Here is a 22,355-nt window from a genome sequence, read left to right as displayed (position 1 = left end):
GGAAAGGATTTTCCCAGATTGCAGACATGAAAGGAATCTGTTTTTGCAAAATTGCGAAATAGTGGGACGTCTAAGGGCAGATATGTAAGAATGTGTGTCCCTGTACGTTTGGCAGTAGTTTGATGTTTGCTAGGTCATGTGCAAGGATGCGCTCTTTAGCGTACTGGTTATGTGTCTTGTCCGTGTTGCACGCATTAAACGCCCAGTTTATTACGTTTGAGGAGTATCTCCGGTGAGTTGCTTTTTCAGTTTGATTATTTTTCTCCGAAGGACTTTTCCATGAAGCACTTTTTCTACATGAAGCATTAGGTTTGATGTAGATTCCTAATTCTTAATGTCTATATTACATTGTGTGTATCGGGAAATTACAATGGGTTTTTTTTGTTATTTTGCACATATCATTAATTCGTTCTTGCCTTGCAGGCTTCAACCCCATCGAGGGAGGTATGTGTCATGTAACCTGCATGTGTGAGTGTTCTCTCTCTCTCTCTCTCTCTCTCTCTCTCATAATCTTTTTCCTTTGTATGTGGATGATTAGAAAAGTTATACCTCATTAACAAACTGCACCCAAACTACATTGTCCTAATTTCTTACGTCTGTTTTCAGCACAAATGTTTTGTTAGTGCAGTGAGGGTTTTTTTGCTCTGTGTTTGCAGCAGCAAGCGGACTTCGACCGTCACCAAAGTGAGGACACGATCTTTTGCACACATGGAAAAATTTAGGGTGGATTTTAAATAGTAGAAAAAACCCAACCCACTTTAGTTCCATTAATGTTGAACATCTAGACAGATGTTTACAGGATTTATTTTCAGGTTAAGCAATTATGTATAGGAAAGATATCAGCTAACGAACTGCGGATTTGGATTGTTGCATTTTATTTTCCCCACCCAGGTTTGCACTGGTGGCTCCAGCGGTGCTGAGAGTAGAAACTAACGAAAACATCCTGCTAGAGGCATTTGGACTTTCTCAGCCCGTCAGTGTTTCCGTTTCTGTGTACGATTTTCCAGCCAAGTCGCATCAACTCTGGCAGGGAAGCGTCACCCTCAACTCGGATAATAACTACAACGTCCTCCAATCCATCAAGGTACATTCAATTTGTTACAAATTTGTAACATAACACGTACTTGCTTGGCCACAACCCCTTACAAGTTACAACAGTTCAGATACTTGAGTTAAAGTAGAGATACAGTATTTATACAGTATTACTTTGTTAATAGTAAAATTGTCCCTTTAAACTTTCACTTGAGTAAAAGTACGGAAGTATTTGCCTTGCAAAGTATTTTTTTCTTATTTATTATGCCAATGTTCTTATTATCATTTTTTTTTACAAGACTCAGTTGGCTCAGTACAGACTCAAGTACAGTAACAAATTACATTTACGTTGTTACTGTCCACAAATCACATAATGACTACTGGGACTGTAGTAAAGATCACCATTGTCAAGCCCAACATCAGGATAGATAAAATCATAAAATAAAAGTGGAGGCAAAACTAAAATCCTTTCCGAGGCCAAGCCTTCTAACTTACTGTCAAAAGCATCTTAAGCAAAAGTAACACCCCAAGACTGAGACAACAAATTGAACTTTCTGCACAGATCAATCCGAGTGTCCTGCAGCGAGAAGAGAAAGAGACCAAGTATGTAGAGCTGGTGGCCCAGTTTGGAGACTTCCAGGAGGTTAAGTACATCAGTAAGGTGTCCTTTCTGTCTGGATACATCTTTATCCAGACAGACAAACCCATCTACAACCCAGGAGACACAGGTAAGACCAGTACCACTTGGGTACCACGGGTTACCTTGAACCCTGCCTCTCACACTCGTGTTTACTGAAGTATCTGTCACCTGTAATAATTTTCTCTCCGATTTGTACAGTGCGCAGTCGAGCTTTTGTTTCGAATGCTGCTTTTCAGGCTTTCAGTGGCACCATTTCTGTTGAAATCCAGGTAAAGGCTGTGGAGCGATCTCTCATATAGTGATCTATCTTATACTGGGTTCTAGTGGGTGATCATTTCATTTCATCACAGTGAATCTTTAATTGTACCGAGATCATTTTAAATTCATCAAATGGGATTATGCTCCATGTGCAGATATAAAGTTATAATGCTCTTTAAGACTCCTGGAAAGGTTAGACCATGTTTCTACTTATTAATAATTTTAAGATACAATGGTGTTGTTGTAGAGCATCTCCAGGGTAAATTGAGGACGCCTGTACTTAAGTGTTGGGATTGCCCTGAATTGCCTTAATGTTGCTGTTCGTCCGTGCCGTTTCAGAATCCTGATGGAATAACGGTCTATACCACAGGGAGGAGCAAAGCAGAAAATGGTGTTTTCTCCAACACCTATGGCCTCTCGGACATTGTCAAGTATGATGTTGCTGGAGATATATATATGTGTTTGTGTGTGTGTGTGTATGTTAAACTACTTAATAATTAATATATATTAATTAAAGTACTTAACCGTTAACTGTTTTTACTATTTTACAGGGAGGGCAAGTGGAAGATTATTGCTAAATTCGACCACTGGAAAGAGAACACGTTTAGTGCGGATTTTGAGGTGAAGAAATACGGTACGTATTTACATTTGTATGAAGTTATGCAAGCTTGTTTGTTCACCGATTAAAATCATTTGGGAGAAAAATCAGTTTTGTGCCTTAGATTAGGAGTTTAAAATCCTGTCTTAGACGAGAAATTTTACTTTTTTAATATCATAAATCTTGTTCGTGTCTTCTAAAGTTTAAGGAAGATTCTCTTGGTTGTCCCCCCTCCACCCCCAATCCCATAATCAGATATGCTTTTTAGTGGGTAGACGTTTTTACCACACTTGTTCCGCATCCTTGCCAATTTTAAATAATGTTGCACAACTGGGTCATTATTTAATAACCACTAATCCTGGACTGAGTCTAGAACTGACTCTGGACGTTTCTGTTTTTGAGCCTCAAGATGTGTCCTGTGACAAACTTAGACTAGTGGCCTCCATTTAACTGTACATGCCTTTGCTGCAATGGGGAGTAAAAATTTACGCAATCATAATTTGTAGGATATTTAGTTAGCAAGTTAAAAATGTGGAAATAAGGTGGGGTACGTATACATGGGGGAGTCTGTGTAGAAACAACATTTTTAGTGTAACTCTTATGATTGTAGTGCTTCCAGCGTTCAATGTGACGCTAATACCGCAAAACGCCCACTTCAGTTTGGACGGTCAGGAGTTGAAGGTAGAAGTTCACGCCAGGTCAGTGCCATCCTTACTCCTTATTTCCAGTCTGGGCCTTGTACAATCAGGTCTAATGCAGCTGTGTAATCTTTACTCAGGTATGTGTATGGTGAGAAAGTGAAAGGCGTCGCATACGTGGTGTTTGGAGTGGAGAAGAATGGAGAGAAAGTGCGACTCCCCTCCATGAAGCAAGTGAATAATGTGAGTAACTTCAGGTCTGGCTATCGCAGGCTGAAATGAAGATAAAATAGGTCCAACCTCGGTTCTCGATCTGTCAAATCCTGACTGGGATCAAGTTCTAACTGAAGTAGATGATGCAGGCTGCTGTACACTACCTTGAGTCTCTTACACATTTCTCATTTCTGCTCCTGACTGCTTGCAGCTGGACGGTGGGACGGCCACTCTGACCATCGATGAGCTTAGGAAGGCCTACTCAAACATCAACAGCCTCGTAGGCTCGTCCATATACATCAAAGCTTCCGTCTTGACCAGCTCAGGTAGGCCGTCTTTTGTGCAGATAGTTATCCTGCGTAGAATTGTAAGGAAGGGAAAGAATCAAGGAAAACTACTCAAGGTATCTAAGGAGCTTTAGGTGTCGCAGAATAGCCAGGAAGCTCAAGGGTGAAATCAGGAGCATTTTTCACAAAAGTAGAATCGATTATAGTTTTATTAGCAGACAGTGCAGTCCTGGGCAACACAAAATAAAATATCTCTGTATGTATGATGCTGCACTGTCATCCTCAGGAAGCGACCTAGTGGAAGCAGAGAAGTCGGGCATCAAAATCGTCTTGGCACCCTACGTGCTCGCCATTAAAGACACGTCAAAGTTTTATAAATCGGGTCTACCTTTTGATATGACGGTAAAGTACCGGAAAAGTACGTATTATATAGCAATTTACAATTGTGGTTACAAATCCGCTTTGAATGCTTGTATTGTGGGTCTTAGGTTACAGTTAGTCACCACGATGGCTCACCGGCTCCGAACGTCCCTGTTAAAATCAACTTGGTGCCCACTCTGTTCACATTGCACAGCGGTACCATCAAAGCATCTCTGAACATGCCTTCTGATATAAAGCTTATAACAGTAAGTCAAACACGCATACACACACACACACACACATTTCATTAGTGTCCAAAAAGTATTAGAACACTATCCTCCTTAGTTTTGAGACAATTCTATTAGGTTCATAAGCCTCTATTGTTAGGCGAGTACAAGCACCAAGAACATATTACCTGTCGCCTGTTCCTGGTTATGGAGTTCACTGGCGGTATTCGAAACTTTTTTATTCTTCTCAACATTCATCCAATATCTTCTGCACAAATCAGGTTCATGTCTCATTTTCACGTTAACCAGAAACATATAAAGTCCTACTTCCTGTGCCATTCTGACATTAGAAGCTTCTTCTCTAAACGTTAAACAAACACTAACATATGAACAATGATGCATTTTTTCAACATCACTCTTCTGTAAATTACCTTTGTAGGCAGAGACGCTCGTCCCAGGATTGAGGCAGGATCAGCAGACGAAGGCTAATTGGATCGTGCAACCGTACACGCCTTTTAATCCCGAAAAGCCGAACCAGCTTCACGTCATGCTAGACAAGTATACCGGGCAAGCTGGACAGACTTTAAACTTCCAACTGCACCTGAGCACTTTCTCAGAGAAAGAGAAAAACTTCCTACAGCACGTTTCCTACATTGTAAGTCCTGCATCCCATCTGTCCACTGGGTTCTTATCACAATAAAGATGTAGAAAAGAAAATATCAAATCTGGCTGTACATTCCCTGCCATGTTCTAGGTGCTGAATAAAGGGAGAATAATCCGTACTGGCAAGATTGACATCAAGGGGCATGAAATGACCAACTTTCCCCTGCTTCTGACTTCAGAGATGATGCCTGCGTTCCGCTTCGTGGTGTACTACATACTGCCTTGGAGCTCCATAATCGAGGTGGTGTCCGACTCCATTTTGGTGGCCGTGGAGAGCAATTGTGTGGGATCAGTGAGTCAAACTGCATTTCAAGGTTTCCCATTTCCTGGAGTAACAGAGTAACATCCCACTGACATGCTGAATGTGTTGTAGCTTAAAGTTGAACCGTTGGCGGGTGAGGTGATGTCCTCGTACTCGCCAGGCGACAGCTTAAGCTTTCAAGTGAGGGGCGACCCTGGAGCCAAGGTCAGCCTTGTTGCTGTGGACAACTCCGTTTTCCTGCTGAGTAAGGGCCGCCTGACACAGAAGAAGGTGACGTGCACTACTACTGTACAGCTGTGGCCCAAAGTTTTGAGAATAACACAAATATTAATTGCAGTCAGCATTCAAATTCATCCCAAAAGTGTTCAGTAGGCATGAGATCAGAGCTCCTTAGCAGGCCACTCAAGATCTTGCTCTTCAATGCATGTAAACCAGATCTTCAAGGAACTCACTTTGTGCTCAGGAGCATTGGCATGCTGGAGCAGGTTTGGTTTGAGAAAAGAACCACATATAGCAGGAAAGGTCAGGTGACCCAATTCTTTTGAAAATCTAGTGTACATTTTCACATTCTCAAACATTTTGGTCACGGCTGTAGTTTAAAAAATCGGAGAAAGCGTTTAATAAATCATTCCGTCACTAATCCAGTGGTGTGCAGCAGGTTTGGGATACGTTGGGACAGGGCGATTTGGGCTGCTCTTCAGGTGGAGGGAAGGACAGTATGGGTGTGTTCCAGGATGCAGGATTACATTTTCAGTCAAGCTTCGGTGTTGTAACCGATTCAAGCCAAGGTAATTTTTTTTGTAATTGATAATACCTGCCAGATTTAGAAAGGGAGGATTTTTCTTTGTCCTATTGCTTATGCCGTGCCCAATTACAATATGAATGAATTGTTTGGAAATAACCAAGCAAATAGGATCATATAATGAATCAATTCTGTAGCACCAATGATCAAGCTGAGGATTCAGTTTCATAACTGATGATTTACACAAGTATGTTTTCTGGTTTGGCACAGCGTGTTCCTCGAAGTCCAGGAGAAAGCGTTCTGCTGAGCAGCTGCGTCTCAAAGCCCAGCTGGGTAAATAATGGATTAAATGTTATACCAGGTTTAGTATACGGAAACTTCCAATCTCACCGTTTTGAAAGGACAAATCACAGAGGTCAGTACAGTGAAAAGAATTGAGACATTCGGCAGAGTAATGGGACATTAAACTGTCATAAAGAATTGGCCTAATGGTTCTGCTATAAGCCATTTTCTTACTTATTTATGTATTTATTTATGTTGACTTTGCATAGCCCTGTTTACTACACTACAGCACTGCACCACAGTCCTGCAGACACGACGTTTCCGTGTTATTGATGTGTTCGAGTTCATCTGCCTTTACTTTTTATCAATTTGATTCCATTCGATTTTATTTGTATAGTGCTTTCGATTTTGTATAGACGTTGTCCCGATTTTATTTGCCGAGATCGATTCACAAGGAATTTGATAAGTCTGGTTAGTTTTCCTAACTAAGGCAGCACGTAGTATGGACTTCATAGGAAATTTTAAGTTGGCACTGAGAAGGACAACGTTTAACCAATTATCGCAGGCTTTTTCCTTTTTGTGTGCGTGATTAGAGCAATCCTATTCCGAGCAGTTTCTACAGCGCTGCTGCTCTGATGGCATGAGGGACATCCCGATGGCGTACTCGTGTCGCCGTCGTGCTCTTTACATCACTGAGGAGTGGAGCTGCGTGATCGCTTTTCTCACGTGCTGCTCAAAGTACAGGCGTGAAGAGCTGGGCGTAGTCACCCCACCACCACCCACCACTCCAGAGCCAACCACTACTCCAGAGCCAACCATTTCTGAGTCAATATCCACCTTTTACTTCAGACCTGTGAGCCGGCATTTTATTAGAGGTTGGTTAAAAGTTAACCCCTCAAAACAAACATCACAACACACAAAAAGTATTTTCTTGAAAGAATACTCCTTGAAATGCTTTATTTATCTTATACACCTCCTCAATTCAACCATGCTCTGGTATAGCCAATTTTTGTGTGCACCCTGAAAATAATAAAAAAAAAACATCCTATCCCTATCCCGTCATTCCAAACTGTTTGATTTGAATTTCTGATCATTCAGGTGAATCCTTAATGCTCGGATTCGTTCCTCGTCTCCGTGAAGAAACCTTAACTATCCAATATGCTCGTGTAGTCCCGGCACCAGAAGCAGAAATAGAGGATCACGAGGACTTTGAGCAGGTTGATGAGGACAATATGCTGGATGAAAGCGACTATGAGATTGATGACATTTATGTTCGCAAAAGTTTTGGAATCGTGGCTGTGGACTGATGTTAAACTTCCTGGAACGCCTGGGACTGATGGGTAAGATTGATTTTCTCAATCTCGGTGGTAGTCTTGGTAACTATTGATTAAATGTTTGGTTTATCAAACATAATTTTGCTTTTGTATTGGGTTTATTTCAATTGATTTGAATTATAAAGTGTGTGTGTTGGGGATTGGGGGCATTCCAAATAATTGGTCCGATACATACAATCCATAGCAATCACCTGGAACATCACAGCTGCGCTTTGTATTTATTTTTCTAAACTTTTTCTTTTAACACTTTGGCAGCTCTGGTAAAGCGCACACATATTTATATTAATATTTAAATAAAATTCCCTTAAGCGTGTTTGTCTTTAATCAGATTGGCTGTTATGCCTGTGGAAGACGTTCTCCCAGACAGCATCACTCAATGGGGCATTTTGGGTGTCAGTGCATCATCTAAAACAGGTCATTTCCTTTCGATATCTAGCTGTCTCTGACCTGCTTTATCCAACTAATGGCCTACAGCACAAAGCCTGAGTTGACGTGGCAGAAAAATGTGATTACATTACCTGCAAATCAAATCCAATTGTGTTCTGATATCAGAGTTTGCGTTCCTGCAGGATTCTGCGTAGCCGAGCCGTTCAACATCCGGGCTTTTAAGCGTTTCTTTATCGACCTCCGCCTTCCTCGCACTGCAGCCAGAAACGAGCACGTGGAAGTCAAGGCCGTGCTGCACAACTACATGAATGAGAACTTGACGGTCAATTTTCTCACACTTTACATCTCTTTATTCGAATATTTTACCCAAAGCGCTTGATCACAGGTGTTCCTTACACTGCAACATCGTGTTTTGTGTAGGCGCTGGTGATCCTGTCAAAAACGGTGGACATGTGCAGTGTGGCATTTACTGGGGATCACAAGCAGGAGGTTTTTGTGCGAGCTCAATCCTCAGTGCTCATTCCCTACACTGTAATCCCGCTCCAAGCAGGAGCGCTCCCCCTGCAGGTCACTGCTGTGTCACGCAGCCTGAGTGGACAGGACGCCATTAGAAAAATCCTTCACGTGGTGGTAAAGCCTGATGTGGAACTTTTATTACTCAAGAGTTGCCATTATTTAAGAAACAGTGTTGATTTGTAGTGAAATTATAGCATTCACTACACTCATTTATTATGAATATATCATTGAGTTACTGTTGCTGCATCAAATTCAGCATGATTGTCATGTCTTACCTGCGATTCGTGTGTGCGTCCAGGTGGAGGGCGTTCAGAAGATGAACGTGAGGAGTTATGTGTTGAATCCTGCCACAAAAGGAGACATCGGTGAGCCCACGTGCTGCTTTACGTAAAAGTGTGCAAAATCAGGAATACCCTGAATTTGCCACATCCGTACCAAATTTTATAAAAAAAAAAAAAAAAAAAAAAATGGTTTTGGAATAAATCCAGTTTGTTTGGTTCTCAGATGGAAATCAGGCGATTCGGGTGGATAAAGTTAAACTGAGTTCTGTGGTCCCCAACTCGCTTCCTGAAACGTTTGTTAACGTCAGAGGTAAAATAAATATCTGCGTACTCGTTAGTTAATTCTAGCTTGATTTTTTTGGACTGAACATGTCATTACTGTGCACGTGTTTCAGGTCATTTGATTGCAGACAGCATCGATAACTCCATCAATCAGGACTCGCTGGCGGCGCTGATCCGGATGCCAGGAGGCTGTGTGGAGCAGAACCTGGCTAGCATCACGCTGCCGCTCATCGCCGTTCACTACCTGGACCGCAGCTCGCAGTGGGAGAGTGTGGGAATGCAACGCAGAGATGAGGCCCTGAAGTACATTAAGAAAGGTAAGATCCGAGAAATATTCAGATCTAAGTCACCTCTCACTGATGGGTAAGTGTAACGCGAGCTCAGGTTCAAACGTACAGTAAGATTTGATATCTCTTTTGCTTCTGCGCCAGGCTACGACAACCAGCTTCATTATCGCAAAACGGACTACTCCTATCCACCGTACAGAAATGAAGGAACCAGCACCTGGTATTAACACCATTTTACAATATGCAAGATATATTCGGCCTCATCAGTCTGTCTGTAATCTCTTCACATAATCTTCCTCCTCTCTGTGTCACAGGATCACAGCGTTCGTGGTGAAGGTGTTCTCCATGGCTTATCCGTTCATCACGGTGGATAATCAAAACATCTGTGGCCCCCTGCTCTACCTGCTTAAGCACAAGCAGCTCCATTCTGGAGCGTTCAAGGAGGACAACCCGGTCTATACCACCTCCATGACGGTGAGATGACAGACTGTATGAAGATGTAGACAAGTTGATACCAAGTTTTGCCAAACAAGAAAAATCCTGTGGTGGAAGAGGACTAGCTAGATTGTTGGATGGATGAGAGTCTAGTGCAGGGGTGTCAAACTCAGGCCCGCGGGCCAGATTTGGATTTAATTATATTTGGCCCGCGAGATCATATCAAATGTGTATTAGAGCTGGCCCGCTAGTATATAGCGCATACACCGCTAATACTACAAATCCCAGAATGCTTTGTTAGTGCTTTGACGCGTCATTTGAGACCGCTGAGAAACTCCGCGCACTCATATAAGAAAAGATGCAGGTATCTGACTTCAACCAATCAAAGCGCATACACCGCTATGTGTCTATAATATTAAACTTTTGTTGTTTCAGATTCAATGTTTATGAAAAATTTAAGGTTGTTCCCATATGAAAAGGTTTAACATTACAGATCTGGATAGAAGGAAAACATGCACAATTGCAGTCAATTTTTCAATGAATATTGAGTTTGGCCCTCGACCTCGTCCCAGTTTTTAATTTTGGCCCACTGTGAATTTGAGTTTGACACCCCTAGTCTAGTGCTTTAAACCTGATTCTGATTATATTGAACTGGCTGTGTGTGTGTGTGTGTGTGTATAGGGAGGTCTTCGGGGTGCTGAATCCAGTGAAACTCTAACTGCGTTTGTACTGATAGCCTTGGCTGAAGCTAAGGGTGCTGTTACATGCAATGATCCAGAAATAAACATAGAGGTAACACACACACACACACATACACAATTAATATATGGATTTCATATCTTACTTTTAGTAAAAGTAAGCATACCTGTTTGTGCTCTCCAACACTTCTTTCATTCCTTTTTTCCTTCAAAAGCTCAGGATTTTAAGTCTCTAGAATCTCGTTTTGCAGGTGATGTTCCAAAGAGCAGGAGATTACCTGAAAGAGCGATACCACCGGCTGCGCAGGCCGTACTCCGTCGCCATTGCATGTTACGCTCTGGCTGTGAGCAATCAAGGCTGCGCAAAGAGCGTTTTGCTGAAATCGGCATCAGCAGGTACTCTCGGTCACGCCTGATTTATTAAAGTAAGAAAAGCAAGTGTCCAAAATGTCTCAATAATATACGGAAAGGATCTATGAGGGGACTGGGGACATGGAGGACTTGAAGGCCACACACTATGATGTTTTTCTTCCATTTGAGATTATTCTTCATTTTAGACCGCACACACTGGCCGGATGCAGACAATTCCTTATTTGCGCTGGAGGCGACAGGTTACGCACTGCTGGCCCTTCTTGAAGGTGGACATTTTGAGGAGGCGGCTGCTCCGTTCAATTGGCTGAATCAGCATCGACGGGTCGGGGGAGGATATGGATCCACCCAGGTATTGGTCATACTGAATTGTTTCGAAATGTCATTATACCGGAATAGAGCCTGTACAATTTTGCCTGAATGTCTTCGTTAAAAATGTAAATACATTTTTTTTTTAAATACTGATTTAAATAAGAGAGCTCAAACTAATTCTAAGGAACAATGACTAAGCTTGTGAGAAAAATCCTCTGTTGAATCCCTGTTCTTTCCTTGTAGTCCACCATGGTGGTGCTGCAGGCGCTGTCTAAATACCTGGTGAAGAAACCTTCTCCAGCTGACATGAACCTGCACGTGGACCTCAGTGTTCCTGGTCGCTCGGATGTACGCTGGGCTTTTAACTCCAAACTGGCCCATGTGGCACGTTCCGCTAGGGTCAGTCCTCCTTAATTTGCACTTTGCCGCTGTTCTTTATCTAATTTTTATTTGCTACGTTTGCTAGATCCTATTTAAAAAAAAAGAATAATGTTGCACAGGTTCCTCTCGATCAGGACTTTACGGTGCTTGCCTCAGGAAATGGCCAAGGAATCCTTGAGGTATAAAATACACCTAAGGTACCTGGATCCAAAATCCTCAATTAACAGTCAAATTATAGGTTTGATCTCTCCTTCCTCAACAGGTGCTCACAGTTTACAACGAGTTGCCAGATGTGCATGAGAAGAGCTCCTGTAATGGTTTTGATTTGAATGTTTCCATTATGGAAAGCAACGGTGAGTCCTTAGTCTTAGCATTGTACTTGTTTTCTAGATCAAGACACAAACTAAACCAGTCAACGAATGGAAAACTTGTTAATCAAATCTTTATTCTGACATCCTCAGTGTTGGTTGAATCTCCATTATAGATTTTATGCCAGTTACAGACTTACAGGAAAATGCTTCTTGATCACTTCAGTTCTCAGACTGGTGGCTCTCAACACCAGATTCTCCAGAAAATGGCTGCTTGAATAATGTAGGCTTGAGAGCGCTGTAGACTTGAGGGAAAGAGTTCATAATGTAGGTCTTCAGGCTAAAGTCTGGAGACCACTGTGGATTTAAGGTAACTTGTTTATCCTCACTGCTCTCAACAGAACGGCCTCCAGCAGATGGAGAGAAGGTGTACAAACTCAGCATCGACGTGAGGTGAGCCATTAATGTGCAACTCCGTTTTTGGAATGACGCAGTATTCATTTTAACGTGGACCTTTTGTCCCATCAGGGCTCTGGCGCAGCAGCAAATGCGCATGGTGGTGCTCGACATCAGTTTGCCTACTGGATTTGAACCCGAAACCTCGGATCTCGAGCTGGTAAGGAAAAAATCTTGAAACTGCAAGTAGATCATTCACGAGGACATAAACAGTACCTGGATACACACAGCAATCAAACTAGCAGAACAGATTAAGATATTTCATTACATTGTGTAAAAACGATGATAGAAAGATCTCAGAATGCTTCAAATATGCAAATTGATGTGTGCTCTCTGCTCTTACAGCTGACCAACGCTGTGGATCGCTACATCAACAATTTCCAAGTGGTGGACAATCTGAGCGATCGAGGTTCCCTCATCATTCATCTGTTCAAGGTAACATAGAGGACTACGTGCTGATCGTCACACTTTTAATTTAATTTGCTTTAATAATGTACTCCGTGTACCTGGTGTGTGTGTGTGTGTGTGTGTGTGTGTGTTTTCAGGTCTCCAACAAAGAGGCAGACGTCATTACGTTCAGGCTGAACCAGAAATTTAAAGTGGGCCTACTGCAACCGTCTACAGTTACTGTCTACCAGTATTACAATCCAGGTACACACGAGACTGGATATTTCTACACCTTTACACACTTCTGCATGTTTGATCCAGCTGAGAGTTAAACTGTGTGTGTAGATAAACGCTGCAGCAGGTTTTACACTCCACCGGAGGACAAGGAGCAGCTCAGTCAGATCTGCAAAGGCAACGTTTGCCGCTGCACGCAGGGTAAGAAATATTAAAAAGTAATTAAATGCAATGCTCATTAACTAACTGCGTTTAACTCAACCGGATTTTTGCAGGCGACTGCTGCGTGATGAAGACAACTGCTCAGACAAACGTAGCGAGGCATAATGTTGCATGCAGCGGAAATCACCACGGTAACACGACAGATTACCATAACGCAACAATCCATAAACTCATATACATTGTTTCTCATTCGCATCTTGTTTTCCAGTGTACAAGGTCCGAGTGTTGAGCGTGAGTATGAGCCAGTATGACCGATATGAGATGCAGATCCTGCAGGTCATAAAAGAAGGTGAGTAATTCTTTTTTTCTTTCTAAAAACTGAAAAACCAAAAGAACGTTTGTAACATCATTGTGCTTTTGCTCAAACTGTGTGTGCGCAGGCTCAGAAGTTGGTCTAAAAGGAAAGGACACACGTGTGTTTCTCTCTCACGCTGGCTGCAGGGCGGGGCTGAATCTGCTTAAAGATCAGGACTACCTCATCATCGGTCCACCCTCTGACATCTGGCAAGCAGGCAGTGATGAAAACAGGTAAACAGATAAACGGACGCCACACAAAAAATGTATTTTATGTATACGGTACTGTATTAACATTATACTTCATTTTATAATTAATAATTAGATTTTAATTAATACATGTTATTTCAAAATAACTCCATAAAAACAATTCCCTATCAGTTCTATCGTGTTTTCCATGAGAGCCCTGGAAAATTGGCCAAACTAATTAGTTACGTGGCAAACGCAATTCCACGATGAACCACGGGGGGGCACCAGATTCAATCAGAGGTAAAGCGGGGAATACTGTACTAGTAAAAGAAGTGTGTGCGCTCTTCTATCTAGATGTTTTTTTTGTTATTCTTTCTTGCAATTCTTGCAAATCAATTTCCAAACACACTTTCTGACCTTCTATTTGCTTCTCAAGTTGTCCCTGTGAGGGTGTTTATGCAATCTGTATTACAGCAATTCGCCAAAATGTCCACCAGAAGGAGATTATGGCTATACACCCATAAACTAGAACAGGACTGCACGTTGCTGCCTGGCTTTTACTTCTTAAAAAAAACTGCATTGTGTTTCAATCACGCATTTAAATTCTGAGTTGCCTAAAATAATTTTTCTTTCTTGCCTTCAGGTACACGTACACTCTGGGAAAGGGGACGTGGGTGGAACACTGGCCGTCACCAGCTGATTGTAATGCTCAGGCGCAAGACAAATGCAAGCAGCTGGAGCAATACGCGTCGGAATTAGCGGACACTGGCTGCCGGACCTAAAAAATAAAAAAAAAACACACAGGGTTGTCCATGTTGTCTTCAACACACACCTTTGTGCTTGTGTGCATGTTAAAGTGTCTATTTTACGTACAGAACCTGTAGCATAGTGAACCGTTTCCTATACAAACAGCACACGGATCTAAATAAAGCTTTATATTAACACTGATTTGTCTGCTCCGTTCTGTCTGACTGGAAATCAAAAGCTCTCTACTGTGTGTCGTTCTATTCTGTTCTTTAAACAGGTTAAAGATTATTGAGCGTGGGGTTTTTACTCGCATTTAGAATGCAACACAGACTTGGTGTCTTCCTAGACTATTTATGATGAATTTCTGATTTTGCTGACTGTGTTATTTTGCTGTTCCTTAAGGACGACAGTGGACAGCTGACTCGTAAAATGTTTGATCATCATATTTTGTGCAGTGGTCATTTCACAGCAGTAACCCATTCATCTTTTGCAATAAGTTTAAATAATCAAATAGAGTCTTTTGAGTCAAATTCTTACATTTCATTTAAATTAAAATAATACGACATTTTGGTTACCAAGCAAACGAAATCAGAATCAACAGAATTCATCTTTGCGATTCAGAGGAAACAGAAGATACTTTCCATGTGAAATTAAAACCGCCAGTAGGTGGCAGCATGTCACCGTTAATAAGTGAGTCATTGCGATTAAACCGTATTATTGAAACGGGTGATTCGTTCCTGAATTAATCGCCATCATGTTGCCCAGAGATGCTGTGGGTTTTGTTTGGAATTATTTTTGTTTGTTTCGTGCAAAAACAGGCAATGTAGTGTCTAAAACGCAAGTCTCCTAATATTAACGTCTTGTTAGATTTTATACAATAGTTCAATTATCACACTTGTAATATGTTGATTTTTGGGGAGAAAAAAGCACTTTGTGTGATATTGATCAAATAAATTAAATGATATAAATATGCACATTTCTTTGCCCCATTTCTTGAATTATGTGATCATTCTAAATGCATTTTAATAGACTGAAACATGAAAACATGTATCTAAATATGAAAATAGTTGAAAAAAAAACGAAGTAGCTAACATTTGATAAATATCCCAACAGGCTAATTAGTTAATGTTAGCCAATTAAATGTAAGTTATTCAAAGCTTGTTTTTTAATAATTTATGTTAATAAAACTAAATAAATCAAAATTACATTTCCTTTAATAATTCTCAAATTACAGCGATCTGTCCGGCTTTAATTGGTGACATGCTAACGCAGCTAGCTAACACATACAGAGACACAATTAGCTACATTTATTAAAAAGAACATTTAGATAACGCTGATAAAGCCGATACTTACAGGTAAACTGTAACAAAGTTTTTCAGCTGCAGACGGAGGGAAAAACACTGCGAACGAATCGAATCTTTGAGTCGATTCCTTCAGGTGAAGGTGAAGAACCGAGTGCAAATCCAAGCCCCATCTTTCTGACCACCTTCAATAATGCGCTTTATTACACATAATATTTCACACAATATCTCACTATTCAACACAGTATCAAGTCAAGTCAAGTCAAGTCAAGTCAAGTCAAGTCAAGTTTATTTGTATAGCGCTTTTCACAACAGACATTGTCTCAAAGCAGCTTTACACAAATCAACAGTGATGGTGAATGGTGTGCATTTGTCCCTGATGAGCAGCCGTGGCGACTGTGGCAAGGAAAAACTCCCTTAGATGTTATGAGGAAGAAACCTTGAGAGGAACCAGACTCAAAGGGAACCCATCCTCATCTGGGTGACATCAAGAGTTTGATCATAAATCTTTCAACAATACAGAACACTGGAGAGTGAGAACTAACATGATTACTGGAGTATAAGATTATAAGTAATGTTCTTTCTGCAGTCTTAAACAGTCTATATGGTTAGTAGCTCCGAGTTTTATAAGCTCAGCATTTGTGATCACCACAGATCCAGCATCAGCTTCTCCATGCCAGAGCCTTTAAACACTCCAGGAGGTCCAATGTCAAAACTCCACACATGTAGCGGGATCCAAATGGCACTGGTACGTCTCTAGATGGTTCAGGATGTTTGTGAGTTCGGCATCTACTTCTTTAAAGGTCCGTAATCATCACGAGGTGGGAGGTGACTGGAGCTGGAGCAACCTCAGGATGCCTCGGGATGGGAGAGAAAGAGAAGCAGTGGAGAGGAATTAGCGTAGCTGCTGTTCATGATATTAACAGCACAAGTTGATAATGTGCATGTGATCAGATGTTCTGGAGCACAAGGTTATGATGTGATGTGTGTTATGTGTAGGCTTTGCTAAAAGATACGTTTTAATCTACACTTAAATTGGGTGAGTGTGTCTGAGCCCCGAACACCGTCAGGAAGACTATTCCAGAGTTTAGGAGCTAAATGTGAAAATGCTCTACCACCTTTAGTGGACTTTGCTATTCTAGGAACTACTAGAAGCCCAGAGTTTTGAGATCTCAGGGGCGTGGCGGATTGTAGCGTGTTAAAAGACTGGATAGATACACGGAGCCAAACCATTTAGTGCTTTATAAGTGAGAAGTAATAGTTTGTAGTCTATTCGAAACTTAACAGGAAGCCAATGTAGGGACGATAAGATCGGGGTTATGTGATCATATTTTTTTGACCTTGTAAGAACTCTGGCTGCTGCATTCTGGACTAACTGAAGCTTGTTTATTAATGAAGCAGGACATCCACCTAGTAACGCATTACAGTAGTCTATTCTGGAGGTCATAAACGCATGGACGAGCTTCTCTGCATCGGATATAGACAACATATTTCTTAGCTTAGAAATATTTCTAAGGTGAAAGAAGGCATCAATATAGTAACAATATGTAAACCATCAATAGATAACAAGGTAATTTAATTAAATTATACAAAAGCAACACGGTTGTTAGCTCTGAATCGACTCGTTTAATTGGCTCTTTTAGGTGAATCGCGAGATCCGATTCCTGTTTTTTTTTTTTGCCAAATAACCTCTGATGTGATGAGTAGAACTTTTAAGAAAGAGGATTTGGAAATACAACTACAACTACATCTCCTCTTCCAGTAAACTCATTGTTGTGTCAGCTGTGTTGTTTTTACACACAAAAGACAAATGCAAACGCCATCCCTGTCCTGAGCTGGTTGTTAGTATCATGGTCTCTGCTGCAAGATGTCCCTGGTTTAAAACCTGCCTTTAGCTTTGATTGTTGTAACTTTGCAACTAGAAAAATAGTAAAAAAATATATTCAGAACTGCTTAAAACAAAAGCCTTCTTTGAGATTCTGTGACTCAGTTATATGAGCTTTTCCTTAAGTAGGTCACTAGTTCAAATCTTGGTACGGTTTGAAGGAACTCTTGTGTGGATTCTTCTTGAAAGGGTTCCCAACTATTTTGTTAAGACAAAAGATCAATAAACAAAGATAAGCTGTATCCTGAAATGGCGTGGCGCTTAGCAACACAGTCTTTGCTCCATTACTTCTTTGGCTCAAGTCTGAAACTCAGTCTTCATGTTATCTTAGTTTAAAAAAGAGACAAGAATAGAGTAAAACCTCCAATAAAACTGTATACCTTTGGTGCATAAATTCAAGCCTCACCATCAATTTTCATCTGTTCTTATAGGTTAAGACAAAAAACAAAAACAGAAGCATAAAGGAGTAAGCAACATTTCTTCTTGTTGCTGCATAGTGTGTTCTTTGGCTGACTCAGATGAGCTTTAGCTTTCACTTCAGAGGTTGTTGGTTCAAACCCCAGCCAACTTGCTAGGATGCTTAAGGTGTCTAAATTGTGTGACCTGAAATAGGAAACAAAGTACTTTTGGTGCTTTAATACTTGATTGTGTTTGAAGTAATTTAACAAAAATGTGACAAACCAAAAGCCCCTTTTGTGGGAATAGAGAAACCCAGGTAAAGTGCATTCCACAGAAACACACTTTTTATCTGTACCATGAGGTGCAGCATTTATTAAAGACAAAAGTCCAATAACCAAACTTTTTTTGTGTCCTCAGGTGGGGTAGTAGTTAACATTGTGGTTTTGGGTGTGGGCAATCCTTGGTTCAAGCCTCACCACAGCTTTTCATTTGTTTTTAATAGGTTAGAAGTAGAAATAAACAAAAGAGCAGTAAGCAACAATGGCTTTCATCCCAAGGTGGTGTAGCGGTTAAAGTCACGTTCTTCATAACATATCATCCCTTGTTTGCTGCTAATCTTCAGCTTTTGATCGTTGAATAGAAAAGTAAAATGTGCATTAAAACAGCTTGTTACTGTGAGATCCTGTGGCTCAGTTGGATGAGCTTCACCTCTGGGTTGAGAGGTTGCTGGTTCAAACCCCGGCCAGGACTCTCAGATATGAAATGGTTGTGTGAAACGTTCAGGTTGAGAACTGCAAAGGTTCTGGAATGAGCTGTGTGGAAGGTTAAGGATGTGAGACGGTATTGGAGGGCGTGAGCTAAGAAGGAATCGCAGGGCGTATAGTAAGAAAGGGGGGCAATATCCGGGCATCTGCCCCCCCGGCTCCTGAAAAGATGAATGCAGAGGGTTATACAACCAGGAAAAAGTATGGACTTAGTTTTGCATCTCTACTGAAAAATTTCTGCAATAAACTATCACTTTGACTTTTTTTGTGCTTTTGAAGCACCATTTACCCCAATCTTCTCCTCACCACACTCATCCTTTCATCCACCACTCACCTGATCTGCTCTCACTACAGACACAGACATTCTCACAACTCACCCACTGGCAGGACAAGCCAGATTTGAACCAGCAACCTCTGAGTCCAGAGGCAAAGGCTTTAACCACAAAGCCATCAAGTCCCACACACTCACCTTCTTTTTTGTGGGGTTTATCTTTCGTTTTATAACTGCAGAGAGCAATTAATAGTAATGAAAGACAGTGAGAGAAGTAAACACGTCACCTGAAGCAAGACTCAAAACCTGAGAGATATGTACAGAAATTCTTCAGAGACCAAGCTACAGGAACTCATACAGGTAATCTGTATTACAGCTCTATTAAACTCAATCTTACACAATCTGAAGTTCAAAACAAACATTAAGAAGTAGAGGCATGAGCAGGATTTGAACCAGCAAATGCAAAGCTTAGAATCAAGCTCTTATATTACTGAGCCACCAAATCCTACAAGCAGCACAAGAGCTCCTGGCGTTTTTATCTTTTAAATTACATCTACCTTTAAAAAAAAAATGTATACCACCTTTTAATCAAGCAAAGCTCCTCCATGTGTCCTGGGTGCCACCACACCTTTGAAGAAGTGCTGTTTAATCTGGTACCAAGAAGATGTAAGTTGTGAGATGGAGCCTCCATGGATCAAACTTGTTGCTGAAGCATGTTCCACAGCTGCAGACAAAGTATACTGACATTATAGAACACTATTTCCATGAAGTCTGGAAAATTGCTCCATGAAACAGGTCCTTTCAGTCAAAGAATGAATCATGTTTATCCAAGTTTATACTCAAAGCACAGAACCAGTCTAAAATAAACAAAACAAAGTTACAAAAACAATGATGAAATACCATTTCTATTCTAAAATATATAAAATGTTAACAAGTACTTTTAATTGTATTCAGTTATTCTTTTATGCGATTCGTTTCTGTGAGATCTGTAATGAGAAAAGTTTATATAAGTTCAATATCATGCAGTCCATAAAAAGCAACACATGGTCTCACTGGTAAAAGAAGGACATGCTTTCATAACCAGTAATACTTTTTTATTTTACAGTGCGTTTGGCAGACACCCTTATTCAGAGCAACTGACAACCACTCTATTTATACAGCGAGGCTGAGACTCGAACTCACAACCTTCCGACCAGGAGTCCACCATCTCAACCAATGAGCTACAACGTCCCTGACAGGGAATTAATCATTACCAGAGTGGTGTTATGGAGTGGTGTTTTTGTTTCCACCTCAGTTTTCACTCCACAGGACCTGCCCTGACTACGATGCACTGTGTATTACAGGAGCTTATCTGTTGGATTGGATTAGACGGGCCAGCCATCTCTCCCCACGTGCATCAATAAACCTTGGCCGCTTATGACCCTGTCGGCGGTACACTACTGTTCCTTCTTTGGACCACTGTTAATAGATAGTGATGACTGCACTCCCACACCCCACAATACCTGCAGTTTTGGAGCTGCTCTAACCCAGTCGTCTACCCATCACAATTTGTCCGTTGTGAAAAGCGTTTTAGAAATACTCGACTTGACAATTTAGTGCCCTCGTCAAACTCACTCAAATCCTTATGCTTGCACATCTTTTCTGCTTCTAACACATCGACTTTGAGGGAAAAAAAATTCACTTGCTGCCTAATAAATCCCACCCATAAACAGTTTCCATGATAAAGAGATAATCAATGTTATTCGCATCTTATATACAAACCTAATTCCAAAAAAGTTGGGACACTGAACAAATTGTGAATAAAAACAGAATACAATGATGTGGAAGTGTCAAATTTCAATATTTTATTCAGAATACAACATACTAGATGATATATCAAATGTTGAAACTGAGAAAATGTATCATTTTAAGGGAAAAATAAGTTGATTTAAAATTTCACATCTCAAAAAAGTTGTTACAAGGCCATGTTTACCACTGTGTGGCTTCCCCTCTTCTTTTTATAACAGCCTGCAAACGTCTGTGGACTGAGGAGACAAGTTTAAGACTAGGAATGTTGTCGCATTCTTGTATAATACAGGCTTCTAGTTGCTCAACTGTCTTAGGTCTTCTTTGTCGCATCTTCCTCTTTATGATGCGCCAATTGTTTTCTATGGGTGAAAGATCTGGACTGCAGGCTGGTCATTTCAGTACCCGGATCCTTCTTCCACACAGCCATGATGTTGTAATTGATGCAGTATGTGGTCTGGCAATGTCATGTTGTAAAATGCAGTCTCTTCCCTGAAAGAGACGACGTCTGGATGGGAGCATATGTTGTTCTAGAACTTGGATATACCTTTCAGCATTGATGGTGCCTTTCCAGATGTGTAAGCTGCCCATGCCACTCGCACTCATGCAACCCCATACCATCAGAGATGCAGGCTTCTGAACTGAGCACTGATAACAACTTGTCCTTATCATCTTTAGTCTGGATGACATGGCGTCCCAGTTTTCCAAAAAGAACTTCAAATTTTGATTCGTCTGACCACAGAACAGTTTTCCACTTTGACACAGTCCATTTTAAATGAGCCTTGGCCCAGAGAAAACACCTGCGCTTCTGGATCATGTTTAGATATAGCTTCTTTTTTGACCTATAGAGTTTTAGGTTTAGGGTTTTCCGGCCTTGACCCTTACGCACAGAGATTGTTACAGATTTTCTGAATCTTTGGATGATATTATGCACTGTAGATGATAACTTCAAACTCTGCAATTTATCTCGGAAAAACTCCTTTCTAATATTGCTCCACTATTTTTCGCCTTAGCATTGGGGGAATTGGTGATCCTCTGCCCATTTTGACTTCTAAGAGACACTGCCACACTAAGAGGCTCTTTTTTATACCCAATCATGTTGCCAATTGACCTAATAAGTTGCAAATTGGCCCTCCACCTGTACCTTATATGTACATTGAACTTTCCCAGCCTCTTTTTGCTACCTGTCCCAACTAATTTGTGGCGGCAAACTAAAAAACACTAAATAATTTATAAATCTCATACACTAATATTTAAGAGATGTGTCAATTATTGTTTTCCTTTTATTATTTATTCTTACTAAAAAAAACATTTAAAGTCAGGTAACATCACACTATATACAAACCCGATTCCAAAAAAAGTTGGGACACTATACAAATTGTAAATAAATAAAGGAATGCAATCATTTACAAATCTCATACACTTATATTTAACGAAATACAATTTGTACAGTTTCGCAACTTTTTTGGATTCGGGTTTGTAAATAGTGTGATGTTACCTCACTTTAAATGTTTGTTTTTTTAGTGCACCGCATTGCCGCCAGGCATTCCAGAGAACTGAGGATGGTTAAAGAGGAGTGCGCACCTACATCTGCAGTCGCATTTCTCAGATGTTGCTGTAGTGCGCTAC

At 40.9% G+C, this 22,355-nt stretch overlaps 1 protein-coding gene across 1 annotated transcript; it reads left to right on the top strand.

The window, feature by feature from the left end:
• Positions 1-86: 86 nt before the first annotated feature.
• On the top strand, positions 87-14,522 carry LOC124379866 (complement C3-like). Its single transcript, XM_046840475.1, is given in 44 exon segments — positions 87-232; positions 424-468; positions 657-684; positions 892-1,084; positions 1,595-1,760; positions 1,871-1,941; positions 2,270-2,361; positions 2,482-2,564; positions 3,139-3,226; positions 3,307-3,409; positions 3,591-3,705; positions 3,953-4,068; positions 4,155-4,292; positions 4,693-4,908; positions 5,008-5,208; positions 5,290-5,448; positions 5,837-5,966; positions 6,191-6,253; positions 6,796-7,077; positions 7,301-7,487; positions 7,489-7,542; positions 7,865-7,950; positions 8,106-8,245; positions 8,344-8,553; positions 8,738-8,804; positions 8,944-9,030; positions 9,116-9,319; positions 9,434-9,509; positions 9,604-9,763; positions 10,406-10,516; positions 10,674-10,818; positions 10,980-11,143; positions 11,347-11,502; positions 11,604-11,663; positions 11,747-11,837; positions 12,194-12,245; positions 12,321-12,408; positions 12,594-12,683; positions 12,794-12,899; positions 12,981-13,070; positions 13,145-13,222; positions 13,300-13,380; positions 13,472-13,619; positions 14,218-14,522. Coding segments are annotated over 43 exon segments (5,136 nt in total). The 5' UTR covers positions 87-232; positions 424-446; the 3' UTR covers positions 14,357-14,522.
• The last annotated feature ends 7,833 nt before the right edge of the window (positions 14,523-22,355 follow it).

This window comes from Silurus meridionalis, chromosome 26, assembly GCF_014805685.1.
Source record: "Silurus meridionalis isolate SWU-2019-XX chromosome 26, ASM1480568v1, whole genome shotgun sequence".
NCBI classification, from domain to species: domain Eukaryota; kingdom Metazoa; phylum Chordata; class Actinopteri; order Siluriformes; family Siluridae; genus Silurus; species Silurus meridionalis.
Note: the sequence above shows the minus strand (reverse complement) of the source record. Positions and strands in the feature narration are given on the sequence as shown.